The following is a 15,051-nucleotide window of genomic DNA, read 5'->3' as shown; positions in this document are numbered from 1 at the left end:
TTATTTAATCTGTTTCTGACAGTGGTAACATAACATTTCAACTTACTATATTACCATAACTCGTTTTATGCATTAGAAGCTCGTCACTATTCGCCATAAGTATCCAGTTCTAGATACTTATCTTCGGTTCACGATTTATCCGATTAGTTTTGTCAATAAGAGAGAACTCATTGACGTATCCTGAGACATTACTCCTGCCACTTTTGCTCCGATTAACATTCGCTCTAATGTAAATCGGAGCAGGAACTTATTAGGTCAAAGAACACGAAACGTTAGTTACCTATTGGGAAGACGTTCTAATCCAGTAATGATTTTGGTGGATTGGATCTTTCGAATGCTCTGAATCCCTAAGTAAACACTCGTCGATTCGTACTTAATCAAGCCCTCTGGATCGGCAGGACTTTTCAGAGTTATATGTCTACGGAAGTAGGCGGCTCTACCTCCTTTTTGAGAATACTTATAAAACAATTTTTAGTCCTTCCATTTGTGTATTTTTGTAAGTATTGAAATATTTTTCATACAATATCTTTTATTCTTTAGATATTAATAATTTTACGACTCCAAAATTTTTAAACGAGAAAACTTACAGTTTTTAGAGAAACATACACAACACAGCAATGGTTAGATATGATCGTCGATATGTTCGCAACTGTATTAACTCACTCAAGCCACTACACCAAAACAAAATCTTCTTCTTCTTTAGGTGCCGTGTCTGTATTTAGACGTTGGCCGTCATCATGTTTACAATTTCCTGAAATCTCTCTCTATCGGCTGCTGCGCGAAATAATTCTTTACTGTGCAGCTACACCATTGTCTAATATTACGCAGCCATGAAAGTTTCTTTCGACCAATCCATCTCTTTCCCTCCACTTTTCCTTGTATTATAAGGCGAAGCAAATATTACTTAGGTCCTCTAATTATATGGCCGAAGTATTCTGTTTTTCTCCTCTTTATGATGCTTATGAGCAGACGTTCTGAATTCAGCATTTGAAGAACATCTTCATTGGAAGTGTGCGAAACCCACGATATCTTTAAGATTCGTCGATAGCACCACAATTCGAATGCTTCTATTTTGTTTAGCATTGTGGTTTTTAACGTCCATGTCTCACAACCATACAATAGGATAGACCACACATAACATTTCGGCAACTTCTTTCGAATATTCATCGACAGGTTTATGTTGCATAAAACTGGTTTTAAAAGCCTTCCGTGATATTTCGATCCCAGTTATTATCTCTTCATCAGAGTCACAATTTACATTTAACCAGCTGCCAAGGTACTTGAAATGATTTACCCGTTCTAACTCCTCTCCATCAAGAGAAAGCTGACTTTGATCTATATTAATCTTTCCAACTGCCATCCACTTTGTTTTTGAAATGTTGATTTTAAGGCCTCTCCGATAACTTGCTTCACTGACTAGATTTAGTAATGTCTGAAGATCTTGTAAATTTTCAGCAAGAATAGCTGTATCGTCAGCGTATCTCTAATATTGTTAATTACTTCTCCGCCTAGCCTTACTCCCACTTGTCTGTCATCCAAAGCCTCCCTAAAGATTTCTTCAGAGTACAGATTAAAAAGGGTGGGTTATAAAACACAACCTTGTCGTACTCCACGTTTTATCGGCAGTTTTTCATTACGACTGTCTCCAATTTGGATAGAGGCTACTTGATTGTAATATAAGTATTTAAATAGCCTTATATCGTAGTAGTCAAGTCCTGCTGCCTGCAGGCAATCGAAAAGTGTATCATGCTGTACTCGGTCGAATGCCTTCTCGAAGTCGATGAAACAAACATAAACGTTTTTTCGGAATTCACAACTTTTTTGTAATAGAACGCGCATAATACCTACAAAATAGTGCTTCTCTAGTTCCTAGACCATTTCTAAATCCAAATTACTTATTACCCATTCTAGTTTCGCACAGAAGGAATACTCGGTTTTGTATAATACGTAAAAGTATCTTAAGTGTGTGACTCATCACACTGATTAGTCTAAAATCGCAGCATTTGGTAGGCCTGCTTTTCTTTGGTAATGTTATAAATAGTGACTCCAACCAATCATCTGGTATTTTTCCTTCGTTGTAAATTTTGTTAAAGAAAGTAGTCAAGTAGGTAATGTTTTCGTCATCTAAAAGTTTAAGTAGCTCAACAGGGATTTGATCTGGTTCAGGTGCTTTATTGTTTTTGGCTTGTTGTATTTCTTTTATGTTAAAACAAAATACATTGATTATAGTAGGGGAGGCAAGGATGCTAAATTTGCAGTTACTAAAGCGTTATAGTTTAGTTAAATTTTCCATTTTGGTGGAGACTTTTTCCATTTTAATGGGGACCATTTTTTAAATTAAGTTTCCATTTCAAACAATCGTTTTTCCCGATTATAGCGCCATCTATCCATAATTCGGTAAAATGTCTCGAATAAAAGTTACCTATTTTTAGGTAAGGAATCCAAATCTGCAGTAAAAAATGGGGACTCCTATTTAAGATTTTAAAGTAACACCCTACCCCACCTCTGCGAGGGGTCGTGTTTGGTGTCATTCGATAGATTTTTCTTAAATATTGAATACGTGTATTTTTCAGTTTTTCGAACCTATGTTCATTTCGCAAAATATCTCGGGGTTCCTATTTAAAATTTTATATTTTAAATAGGAACCGCTCTCCGTGGGAGTCGTGTTTGGTATCATTTAATAGATTTTTGAAAATATTGAACACGTATTTTTAGTTTTTCCATTTGACGTTTATTTCGCGAAAAATTAGCTTTTTTGTGAAACTCTGTGACTCGTCCATTTCCTTACGCCCGCTCAATGATGATGATTTCGAGTTTTTCTAAGGATAGATTTTTTTCGGACCCCCTTAACGAATTCCCTGTCTTAAGAGTCCATATATGGTAGGAGTACATTTACAGGGTATACGATTTCTCCCCATGTGATTTTCTAACGTGCTCGAGTAACTGCAAAAATCCCCGCTTGGGCTCCCTACCATTATATTTGCCCCAAACCTTCAAGCAGAAATATAAATCCCAGAATATTGACCAAAATCAGGAAATCAGTATCTCTAGAATATTCAGTAAAATATCTATTTAATTTACCATTTTATTTGAGAAATAAGCCATAATTTAATAAGCCATTTCCTAAGTGAAATTCGAAACGTCAAATAAATTTAATTTCAATATTAAATTATGGATTACAGTGGAACCTCGATTATCCGTCTCTCCATTAACCGTCACCTCTGTTAACCGTCAGGGTCCGCACATAAGTTGTATTGACTACATAAGCAAAAATTGGGTCATCAATTCAATTTGTTTGAGCATTGCGATAAGCCAAACGAAATTCGCTGTAATGTACAGTGTGGTAACAAATAAAGTTATGGCTGAATGGCTGTTTTGTTTTTATTGGCTAAAGATGACATAAACGAATTCTTAATTTGTGATAAGGACGCAAACGGCTATCGATTGCTGACAGATAATGAAATCATTGAAATGGCAAAAGAGGCGGACGAAACAGTTTCAGAAGCTCAAAATGTCGATGATGTTATTGCAACTGACAAAGATTTGCGTAAAGAAGCTAGAGAAGCTGCGTCGCACATGCAACAATTCATCGAGTGGTATTCTTGACAAGAAGAAGCCAATAAAGTAGATTGCATGATCTTACGAGAATTAAGAAAAATGTGAAGCATCAGTAAAATAAACGAAGATTTCAGAATATTTTAAACCAAATTGATTCGATTGTACGAACAAAAATTCCTCTTATCTTGTAAAACAAAGCATATATGTAAATAAAATTTGAGAGTTGCACTATCAATTTTCAATTTTTTTAATGTTCTGTTAACCGTCTTTTCGATTATCCGTCATACCCTTGGTCCAGTGCCCTGACGAATAATCGAGGTTTCACTGTATTTCTCAAATAAAATAGTAAATTGCATAATATGCCACAAATAAATAGCTTCAGAACAATATTAATTTAGTAAGTAGGTATTGTGTGTTACCTTGTGTCTTAATAAACTTGTGTAACACTTATCTAAGATATTGCAAAATGAATATAAAATTTACGCCTTTAATTTTCACCAAGAACAAAAAAGCAGCATCACCACGAGAACTAATCTAGCTGGATGAATTGCATCCCCAAAAAACAACTATAGATCTACATATTCCAATTTACCACTAAAACCTTATTACCCGCCATGAAATATATCAGGTGTAACTAATCTCCGGCATCCATGTGTACTCCCAAATGAGAATTCATTCTTGTTGGAAATAGGTTAATCTTCGGTCATACGTTCAGTTTAACTGGAATCCAAATTGGAGGTCTTTTTTCTCGAACTACGCCGCCCCATTCGGTGACATAAATTAATTCTCTTAGATTTTCAGATAGAAACTGCATCTGGCGGTGGGCGACGCGACGCGTACCCACGCCCCGAACGTGGATAGATGAGACTTTCATATAAAATATGGCGGCCCAATACCATTAAAAAAACATAAATCAAAGTACCTACTAGATTACAGCTTCGTTTAAAAATGATACCGTTTAGTTATTTTTTAAATCGCAGTTACTAGATATTTTTAACGAGGTAAAATTTATTTTACATTATAATTAGAAAACTAATCTTCGGTTTAAGGCCTTGAATTAGTTAGTTGTTTGAGTTTGGATCTTGTTTGATTTCTACCTACCTACAAGGACATAAAATTAGAGTAATTTGAAGTTAAGTATTTTCTATGGGAAATAAGCCACAATTTTACTAAAAAATGAATTTATTAACGTTTCGAAGCCCAAATCGGGTTTCGTTGTCAAAATACAAAATACTATTAAAATAAACAAAAATGTTTTTGCTAAGTCAAAAAATTCTTCTAAAAATTTATTTAATCTGACTCATTTATATTGGCAATTCAGACGTATATTATACATTTTAAAGTAGAAGACTTTAAAATGATATCGCCAATATTTATGAGTTGCGTTCCTGGGACGACTTTACTAAAAGATAGTTCATTCGATTACATGAAATCAATCCCAACTCAAGAATATCCGTCGCAAAAAAATCATAGCATGTGATCTGTCTTTAAAAAGACAACTAAATGCAACGATGACAGTAAAATTCTCGCGTTAGAGATTCCATAGTAAATCACGAGGGAAAAACCAGGAAAAAACCTCGTGATACTATCCCGACATCGTAAATATTTGGTCTTACATTTAATTTACCTTCAAAAAACTAATACCAAATTCTGACTTTAATATGTTTAAATTATAAATAATATTAATAATACATAGATATACAATAAGTAATACTAAAATATAAAATGTGTACTAACTCGATATGTTATTGACTTACTAATCGTGGTATTTTCTTTCTATTGACTTCCTCTTTCAGTATGGGTAACCACATCCTACTGCATTCTACCGAGGAATTTGCGACAAAATTGGTTTTATTTAGCATAATTAGAGCCGCTTCTTTGATTTTTCTCTTTTTACTATCTGATTCTTTCAGGACTATACTTGAATCTCTCCACTGAACTCTATGTTCATTATCCCATGCGTGTTGACATATTTGAGATCTATCAAATTCTCTATTTTTAATATAAGACTGATGTTCACTTATTCTAACGTTTAATGGTCTTGATGTTTCACCTAAATAAAATTGTTCGCATTCACAAGGTATTTTATAAATACAATTCTTTGTTCTTTCTTGTTCATTGTTAGGTTTAGTTTTAGATAGAATAGATCTCAATGTGTTTGTTGTTTTGAATGTTGTTGAAATGTTGAATTTATTTCCTATTGTATAATATACGTCTGAATTGCCAATATAAATAAGTCAGATTAAATAAATTATTAGAAGAATTTTTTACTTAGCAACAACATTTTTGTTTATTTTAATAGTATTTTGTATTTTGACAACGAAACCCGATTTGGGCTTCGAAACGTTAATAAATTCATTTTTTAGTAAAATTGTGGCTTATTTCCGATAGAAAATACTTAATTATAAAAATGCCACAAGGAAATAGCTTCAGAACAACATTAATTTGAAGTTTTTTTGAAGATATTTTTTTTGATATAGATTTTTTACTGATTTACTCAAAATTATTCAACCAAATTTCTAAAAACGAGTATCAGCGTAGTTTTTTCTGGCATTTTACCTTCTTGTTCTTCTTCTCAGCTGTTCCCTTTGCAGGGGTCGTTCCTTACTATTTTTCGCAACACATTTCTATTCATCGTGAGTTTATCACCTAAACCTTTCTGTATCAAGTCTCCTGCAATGTAGTCCTTATATCTTCTTTACAATTTTCTTCTACCTCTCCTTCTATAAACTTTTAACAGCTCTAATGTGCGTCTCACATAGATTTTATTGCAATTGCAAACAAACCGTTGCAGTATTTTTGTACTTGAGTCTTTTCGATACTATAGTCACCCCAGCTTTTTCCCTAATCAAGTCGTTACTGATCCTTCCAAATCTCAGGTATTCCTATATTATAGCTTTATTCTTAAAGAATATCGATGTAATAATATTATTGCTAAACAAATCAGATCCTACTGCCTTATCATTCCTGGTATTACATTCTCATTTGGTATCCTACATCATCTGTCTCTCTTCTGGTGTTCTTCGTTTAGCAACTGTCTAAAGTAATTATATCATATTTGCTTTATTTCAACATTGGTTCTTAACATTAGTTAAGTCCTTTGATGACTTGTCACTTACTTTAGCAATGCTGTATAACATTTTCATCCTCTCAGATGTTTCCAACTTGCCAACTCTACATATCGTTGTGCAGATACCTTGCCTTAGCATTAGCTACATAGCGCTTTTTTACTGCCTCTTTGCTAGCTTGTATATCTCCTTATCTTCCTGTGTTTTAGACCTGGCATACCTTTGAGGAAGTCCTTAACCGGCTGAACCAAACAGTACAACACTTTTACATCCGATCATTCCGGGAAAGATCCAAGGTAAACGTAGGTCCTCGTAGACATCATGGCTAAAAAATTTAAGGCAATGGCATAGAAAATCGACTACACCATTGCTCAGAGATGCTGCCAATAAAGTCACTATAGCAAATGTGGTAGCTGGTAGCTTTTCTAGTCTCTTTCTTCTCTCTGCTGCACTTCATCATTCCCCCACCAAGTTTGCTTTGACCCTAGGAAGTATTTACCACATGTTTCTCCTAGCGCTTTCTCTCCCATTCCTACCAAAACGTAGCTGTTGGCTTCCAGCACTCAACTCTGGTCAAATCCCTATCTTATTTTTTATTTCCATCCCAAAACCCCCACGCACCCTTTCTCTACCAATATTTCCATTCAAATGACCTCTAATAAAATATTATTTTGTTTATAGGAATTTCGAGCATCTCTAAATCAAGGGCACTCCAAACATTCTTTCTTTTCCTGTCCTTTACATCGAACCTGTGGAACCTCGGCACAATATAATGTTCTAATTGGTATTGCCTTTATTCAGTTGAACACTCATTATCCTATCACTTCTTTTTGTTACCCTTACAAGATGTTCCTTCCACTAGTTGTTCAAAATAGGTAGTACCTTCTCCATTTCTGCCATGACCGTTCGAACTACTATACATTAACTTATATCCATCTCCAAGATCTTTTGCATAAAAAGCACACCAATCCTTCTACACTGTATGAAATTAGCAAGCTGAATAATGCATCGATAACAAAATTATTTAATTATATACAACATACCATAGGCTAATTAGGATTTGTCAATTACAATTAAATGACTGTAAAGAGTGAATGCAATAGAAAGATACCCTTAAAATATACACACAACCCAACTTATATGGAATCACCTGATATTTCTTATTATTTCGTGCGAATCTAAAAAAAAAAACGAACAAACGAAGTCAAACAATATTTATTTTAAAGCAATTTAATAACAAATACATAACAATTAAATAAAACAATAAAGTATTTAACAAACAAATTGAAATTAGTTAAGTCAATAGCATAAAATATAAAACATTAATTTCAGTGTAGAACGAATAATGTTTAAATTGTTTTTATTTATTTTTTTGTTTTTTTTTTGGTAGTTAGTGTTATCACCTATATCCTTATGCAAAGTTCAGTTTGCGTGGGCACACTCCTAATCAAATTATCAACATTTTGTTGTGGTAGGTTGCTCCATCCTTCAAGAGCAGCTTGTACTCGCTGTGACGTGTTTTGTGGATTATCCTGGCGATCTCTAATTTTTTCTTTGAGGCATATCCCACAAATTCTTTATAGGGTTAAGCTCGGGTGAACAAGTAGGCCACTCCAAACAAGGGATACCTTCTATTTCAATGATGTCTCTAGTCACTCTAATGCTATGTGGAGCTCCATTATCATGCAAGAAAATTAAATTTTCTCCTGTTGCACCTCTCCAGAGCCTAACTACAGATTATCAACATACCTGTGAGCAGTTATTGATTTGATGAAAATTAAAGGAGTTTTTTACGGATCACAATTCCTCTTCAGAACATTACCCTTCCTCTTGTATGTTTGTGAACAGATCTGAGAGTTTTCGTTCTTGCTTGTCTTCCACGACCTCTAAGTACACGATTTCGTGGGTCATCTGATTTTACACAAATCCTGACTTTTTCTGAAAATAGCACATTTTGTCAATTCCCAATGTTCCAGTTTTGGTGGTGAAGACACCAATTTAGGCGATCAATCTTGTGATGCCTGGATAACTCGGGAACCCATAACTGTCTCCTGCTGTATACTTCTTGGCACGAACTCTTCTTCTTATCGTTTCAACTGAAAGAGTTACACTTGTAGCTTCCAAAAGCAGCCTTTGGAGCTGCAGGTGAGAAATGGTTAGGTGTCTTCCAGCTGAATGGACAATTAAACGATCGTGGCCAGCCATTATACTTTTTGGCGACTTTTCCTTGTTTTATTTTTGAGCTTTCCTCGTCCTGTTACCTAGCATAGGTTTTGGACAGAACGCCCTGTATTACGTCTAGCTCTACAGCTATGTCCCTCTGAGAGCATTACTTACTCCACAAGACCAATAATCTTTCCCCGTTGTAAGTTCTATAACCCCATATCACGCATATTTTCGTTTTTGGACGCAAAAGTTGGTGTATTTATTTTCGTTCAATTTGCAACTCAAGCAAATAACCTATTACGTACCGAGCTGTACTATCTGATTGTCTTATAGATTTATTTATTTTCAATAAAAACCTTTATTCTTCACAACAATAATAAGTTTTTTCAAAAGAAATGAATACTACTTATGTCATTCCATATAAGTTTGGTTGTGTATTTACCAAAAATAAAATATATTTCTAAAGAAACAGCCCCTATTTTATTTGCGCCAGCCCAATATTTCTCCTAAACATCTACCACACATAATTATCTGAAACTTACACTTACTACTGAACTCCTTTTGGAATCCTTGTCGGTCGACGACTTCTGCTGTAAGTGCCTGCTGAGAGCGAACATTTCTGCCAACCGGGACCTGGTCCTCGAAGGAGCCGGATTAATTGGGGCCACTTGCTGAGGGTTTCTTTTTCTCATCGGAAACACTAGATGTTCGATATCTGGAGTATATCTGAAATTCGAGAAGGATAAATGGTTATAACTTTCCTTTCATGGCGTTTAACTGAAGTATTAATTGGAATGATTGGATCTTAATAAAAAGTCCACCGTTTTCAGCAGTCTTTTAATCCAAATTAAATTGATTGGAACATTATTTACCTAATCTTTCAAAAAATCAGTTCACTGATATAAATTTCCAACGAATGATATGATATTTTATAAATTAATAGACCTACTCACAATCAATTATTATTTACTCCGGACGACCGGTTTCTCTTTCTACAATATGCAAACCATCGTCAGCTCCCGGTAACAGTAGATATGTAATTCTGTAGATACACTAAGCATAAAAATTAACGCACCACCTTAAAAATGGGATATTTGTGATGGCTCGTATTTCCTAAACCTGTTATCCGATTTTAGTAATTTTTTTAGTATATTATAGCTTTATTCTTCAAGAATATCGATGTAATAATATTATTGCTAAACAGATAAGTGTCACTTTATACCGGGTGTAACAATGATAGTGTGTTTTCTCCTCAAATTTGGAACACCCTGTGGAATATTCTAGCGAATATAAAATATTGAAATTAAAACTCAACTATAGCACTAGGCTTTCTTCACATTTTGCTTTTTGATTCATTTGCTTATGTGAGATAATAAAAAGTTAGGTACTTAACAACTAGCCATGTTATTCATCAATACAGGGTGTTTCTAAATAAGTGCGACAAACTTTAAGGGGTAATTCTGCATGAAAAATAATGACCGTTTGCTTTATAATCATATGTCCGCAAATGCTTTGTTTCCGAGATACGGGATGTTGAATTTTTTTTTTACAAACTGACGATTTATTTATTGCTCTAAAACTAGTTGAGATATGCAAAGGGAATTTGGTAGGTTTTAAGGGGTAGTTATTGCGCATTTTTGATATACAATCAAGAGTTTTATATTCACCATTGGCGTGCATACGGAATGTATCTAAAATGTTTATACCCGTATGCACGCCAATGGTGAATATAAAATTCTTATGTATATGTCAAAAAATGCGCAATAACTATCCCTTAAAACCTACCAAATTTCATTTGCATATCTCAACCCAACCAGTTTTAGAGCAATAAATAAATCGTCAGTTTGTAAGAAGAAATTCAACATCCCGTATCTCGAAAACAAAGAATTTGCGGACATATGTTTATAAAGCAAACGCTCATAATTTTTTCATGTAGAACTACTCCTTAAAGTTTGTCGCACTTATTTAGAAACACCCTGTATTGATGAATAACATTGCTAGTTGTTAAAGTACCTAACTTTTTTATTATCCAACATAATTAAATGAATCAAAAAGCAGAATGTTAAGAAAGCCTAAGGCTACAATTGAGTTTTAATTTCAATATTTTATATACGCTACAATATTCCACAGGGTGTTCCAAACTTCGAGGAAAAAACACACTATCATTGTTACACCCGGTATACAAAGACAGTAATCTCTTCTTCTTCTTCTTCTTCTTTTTATATAGACATTACTCTGTCTGTTTTTCAATGTGCCTCCAGTAAGTTATCATTCCATCTTTTTCGTGGTCTTCCCACTGATCGTCTTCCTATTGGGGAACCGTCTCTCGCCGTCCTTACTACTCTATTTGTTGTCATTCGGCTCATGTGGTCGTTCCATTCTACTCTTCTGCTTTTCACCCAGTTATTAATGTTGTCCTCCTTGCATCTAATTCGTATATCTGCACTTCTAGCTCTATCCCACATCGTCTTACCAACGATTTTTTGCAATGTTTTCATCTCTGCTGTTTCTAGCATTCTTTTTGTCCTTTCTGTATTAGGTCGTGTTTCTGCCGCGTATGCAATTATTGGTCTGATGACTGTTTTGTAAATTCTGCCTTTCGCTTCTTTTACGATGTTTTTATTTCTCCATATTGTTTCATTCAGGCAACCTGCGGCTCTATTTGCTTTATTCACCTGATCTTCCACTTCTGTTTCGAGCTATCCGTAGCTGCATAGTGTGATGCCTAGATATTTAAACTCCATGACTTGTTCTATTATTTGACCCTCCAGCTCTAATTTACACCTTATTAGATCTGCTGTTATAACCATGCATTTAGTCTTTTTTGGGGAAATTAACGTTTCTAGCGGTTATATTAAATTCGTGCAGCATACGTTGTAAATCATCTTCACTTTGAGAGATTAGTATTGCGTCGTCTGCATAGCAGAATATTTTAAGTTGTTTTTCTCCCATTTGTTATCCTTTTTTTGTTCTTACTTTTTTTACTATTTCGTCCATGATCAGGTTGAACAACAGAGGACTCAGGGAATCTCCCTGTCTTATCCCATTGCCAGCTTCAATTGGGTCAGTTAGTTCATCATCTAATTTTACTTTTATTGTGCTGTTCTGGTAGATATTTTCGATCGCTTTAATTATTCCTAGAGGTACCTCTCTTGCGTACAATAAATGGATAACGTCCTTTAATTTGATCCTGTCGAATGCCTTCTTAAGGTCCACGAAACATAAGTATGCCGTTTTGTTGTATTCTAACGATTTTTCTTGAATCTGCCTCATTATAAATATAGCGTCGGTGCATAATATTCCCGACCTAAAACCTTGTTGTTCTTCTGCTAATGTCATAATTTTATTCAGTTTGTTTGTTATCACTTTGGTCGTTTTAGTATTGTGTTTAATAAATTAATTCCTCTGTAATTCTCCGAGTCAGATTTTTCTCCCTTTTTGAAGAGAGGTATTAGGATGCTTGATCTCCATTCTTGTGGTATTCTGTTTTGTTCTATTATTTTTTGGATTAGTTTTAATAATTGTTTGGTCAGGTCTTGTCCTCCATACTTTAGGAGTTCATTCGATATTCTGTTCTCTCCTGGTGATTTTCTATTTTTTAATTTCCTTATTGCTTCCGTTACCTCTGCATCTTCAATATTTGTTTCTTCGTTTGTTGTCACTTCAGGTGTTGGTGGTTCATTATCGTTATCTTTAGCAAACAGAGATCGAAAATAGTCTGCCCAAGTTTCCTTTTGAATGTGTTTCGTTTTTATTAGTTCGTTCATCTCTTCACTAATCTCTTTAGCAATAATATTATTACATAGATATTGCTGAAGAATAATGCTATAACATACTAAAAAAATCACTAAAATCGGACAACAGGTTTAGGAAATACGAAACGTCAAAAATGTCCCATTTTTAAGGTGGTGCGTTAATTTTGATGCTTAGTGTATTTGTGTTGTGTTAAAATAAGATCAACATAAACAAATAGGGAACTTTAGAAAACATAAAGTGGAGGTGGTTCCAGCAAATTATCAATTATTGTCTGTTTATTCCAAGGCATCAAGCAATGCGATCATTAAAAGTTTGCTGCACATTTTGCAGATTCCTGAGTACTGAATTCTTCGTTTGTCTAAAAAATTCATATCGAGTGATCGTGGGTGTCATTCGATAAAACCGCTTATTCCTTCCATCTTCTGGGAAACACGATAAATAGCTATTTTAATGTGCTTAGTAGAAAGTAAAGTAAAGTTCACAAGGAAAAATTTCCTGTAGCTGGCTGTATACCATTAATTAAAAAATTTAAAAAAACTCTTCTGCATAAAAGGTATATTTATTTTAAAACCCCAAAAAAGGGCTACAAGTACAACACAGAACTAATGTTGAATGGGTTTTCATTCTTTACTTCATACGAAACAGAACGTTTTCGCTCTAAAGAGAGCATGATCAGTGTTATTTGCAAGCTCTACATGCTAAGCCACCAAAAATACATGGGTTAAAACCCTTAAAATATCGACTAAACGTCTTACATTAAAATGCATATACAGTAAGCACCAAAATTAACGCACCACCTCAAAAATGGGACATTTTGATGGCTCGTATTTCCTAAACCTGTTATCCGATTTTAGTGATTTTTTTAGTATATTATAGCTTTTTTCTTCAAGAATATTGATGTAATAATATTATTGCTAAACAGGTAAGTGTAATTGTATACCAGGTGTAACAATACACTGTGGATTTTTCCTCAAAGTTTGGAATACACTGTGGAATATTCTAGCGCATATAAAATATTAAAATTAAAATTCAACCATAGCCTTAGGCTTTATTAATATTTTGCTTTTTGATTTATTCGATTATGTTTGATAATAAAAAAGTTAGGTACTTTAACAACTAGCCATGTTATTCATCAATACAGGGTGTTTCTAAATAAGTGTGGCAAACTGTAATGGGTAATTCTGCATGAAAAAATAATGAGCATTTGCTTTATAACCATATGTCCGCAAATGCTTTGTTTCCGAAATAAGGGATGTTGAATTTTTTCTTACAAACTGACAATTTAATTATTGCTCTAAAACTGGTTGAGACATGCAAGTGAAATTTGGTAAGTTTTAAGGGGTAGTTATTGCGAATTTTTTGACATACAATCAAGAGTTTTATATTCACCATTGGCGTGCATACCGGATGTATCTAAAATGTTTATACCCGTATGCACGCCAATGGTGAATATAAAATTCTTAATTGTATGTCAAAAAATGCGAAATAACTACCCCTTAAAACCTACCAAATTTAATTTGCATATCTCGACCAGTTTTAGAGCAATAAATAAATCGTCAGTTTGAAAGAAAAAATTCAACATCCCGTACCTCGGAAACAAAGCATTTGCAGAATATGTTTATAACGCAAACGGTCATTATTTTTTCATGCAAAATTACTCCTTAAAGTTTGTCGCACTTATTTAGAATCACCCTGTATTGATGAATAACATTGCTAGTTGTTAAAGTACCTAACTTTTTTATTATCCAACATAATCGAATGAGTCAAAAGTAAAATGTTAAGAAAGCCTAAGGCTACAGTTGAGTTTTAATTTCAATATTTTATATACGCTACAATATTCCACAGGATGTTCCCAACTTTGAGGAAAAAACACCCTATCATTTTTAGACCCGGTATACAATGACACTTATCAATTTGGCAATAATATTATTACATCGATATTCTTGAAGAATAAAGCTATAATATACTAAAAAAATCACTCAAATCGGACAATAGGTTTAGGAAATATGAAACGTCAAAAATGTCCCATTTTTAAGGTGGTGCGTTAATTTTGGTGCTTAGTGTATATAGCGACTGTTTTGCAGCACCATAGGCCGTTTATCGCAATTCGAACGCCATTGTTTTCTGTTTTGCCATGAATCTATGTCTATAATTCTTCTGTTCATGGCTATATTGATCCCTTTTCCCAAGACTTTTTTGGTCTTTCTTTTTTCCTTTTTCTTTTTGGGATCCACCTCCAGGTTTAAATCGGTAATCTCTCATCATTCATTCTTCTCATGTGTCCCTATCCAGGATAGTTGTTTTCTCTCTATCGTATCCGTTAATGTTGTTTCCATCTTCATCATTTCTTTTATTCGATCGGTTCTTACATGATCGTGTAATGTTTATCTAAAGCATCTTCGCCAAAAATTGTTTTCTACTGCGTTTATTCGGTTCTGAATTTTCTTATTTATTGTCCAGATTTCTGAGCCATATGTAACTGTACTTTCAATAAATGTTTTAT

The 15,051-nt window shown here is 34.0% G+C and overlaps 1 protein-coding gene across 1 annotated transcript in view; it reads right to left on the bottom strand.

Annotated features, from left to right (window-relative positions):
- Window positions 1-15,051, bottom strand: part of LOC126879961 (serine-rich adhesin for platelets) — a 960,737-nt gene that overhangs the window by 908,414 nt on the left and 37,272 nt on the right. Inside the window, exon 2 of the mRNA XM_050643380.1 lies at window positions 9,335-9,518. Within this exon, the coding sequence (XP_050499337.1) occupies window positions 9,335-9,518 (184 nt within the window). The remainder of the gene's footprint in view (window positions 1-9,334; window positions 9,519-15,051) is intronic.

Source organism: Diabrotica virgifera, chromosome 2, assembly GCF_917563875.1.
Source record: "Diabrotica virgifera virgifera chromosome 2, PGI_DIABVI_V3a".
NCBI lineage: Eukaryota > Metazoa > Arthropoda > Insecta > Coleoptera > Chrysomelidae > Diabrotica > Diabrotica virgifera.
The sequence above is the reverse complement of the archived record's forward strand: the minus strand, read 5'-3'. Positions and strand labels throughout refer to the sequence as shown.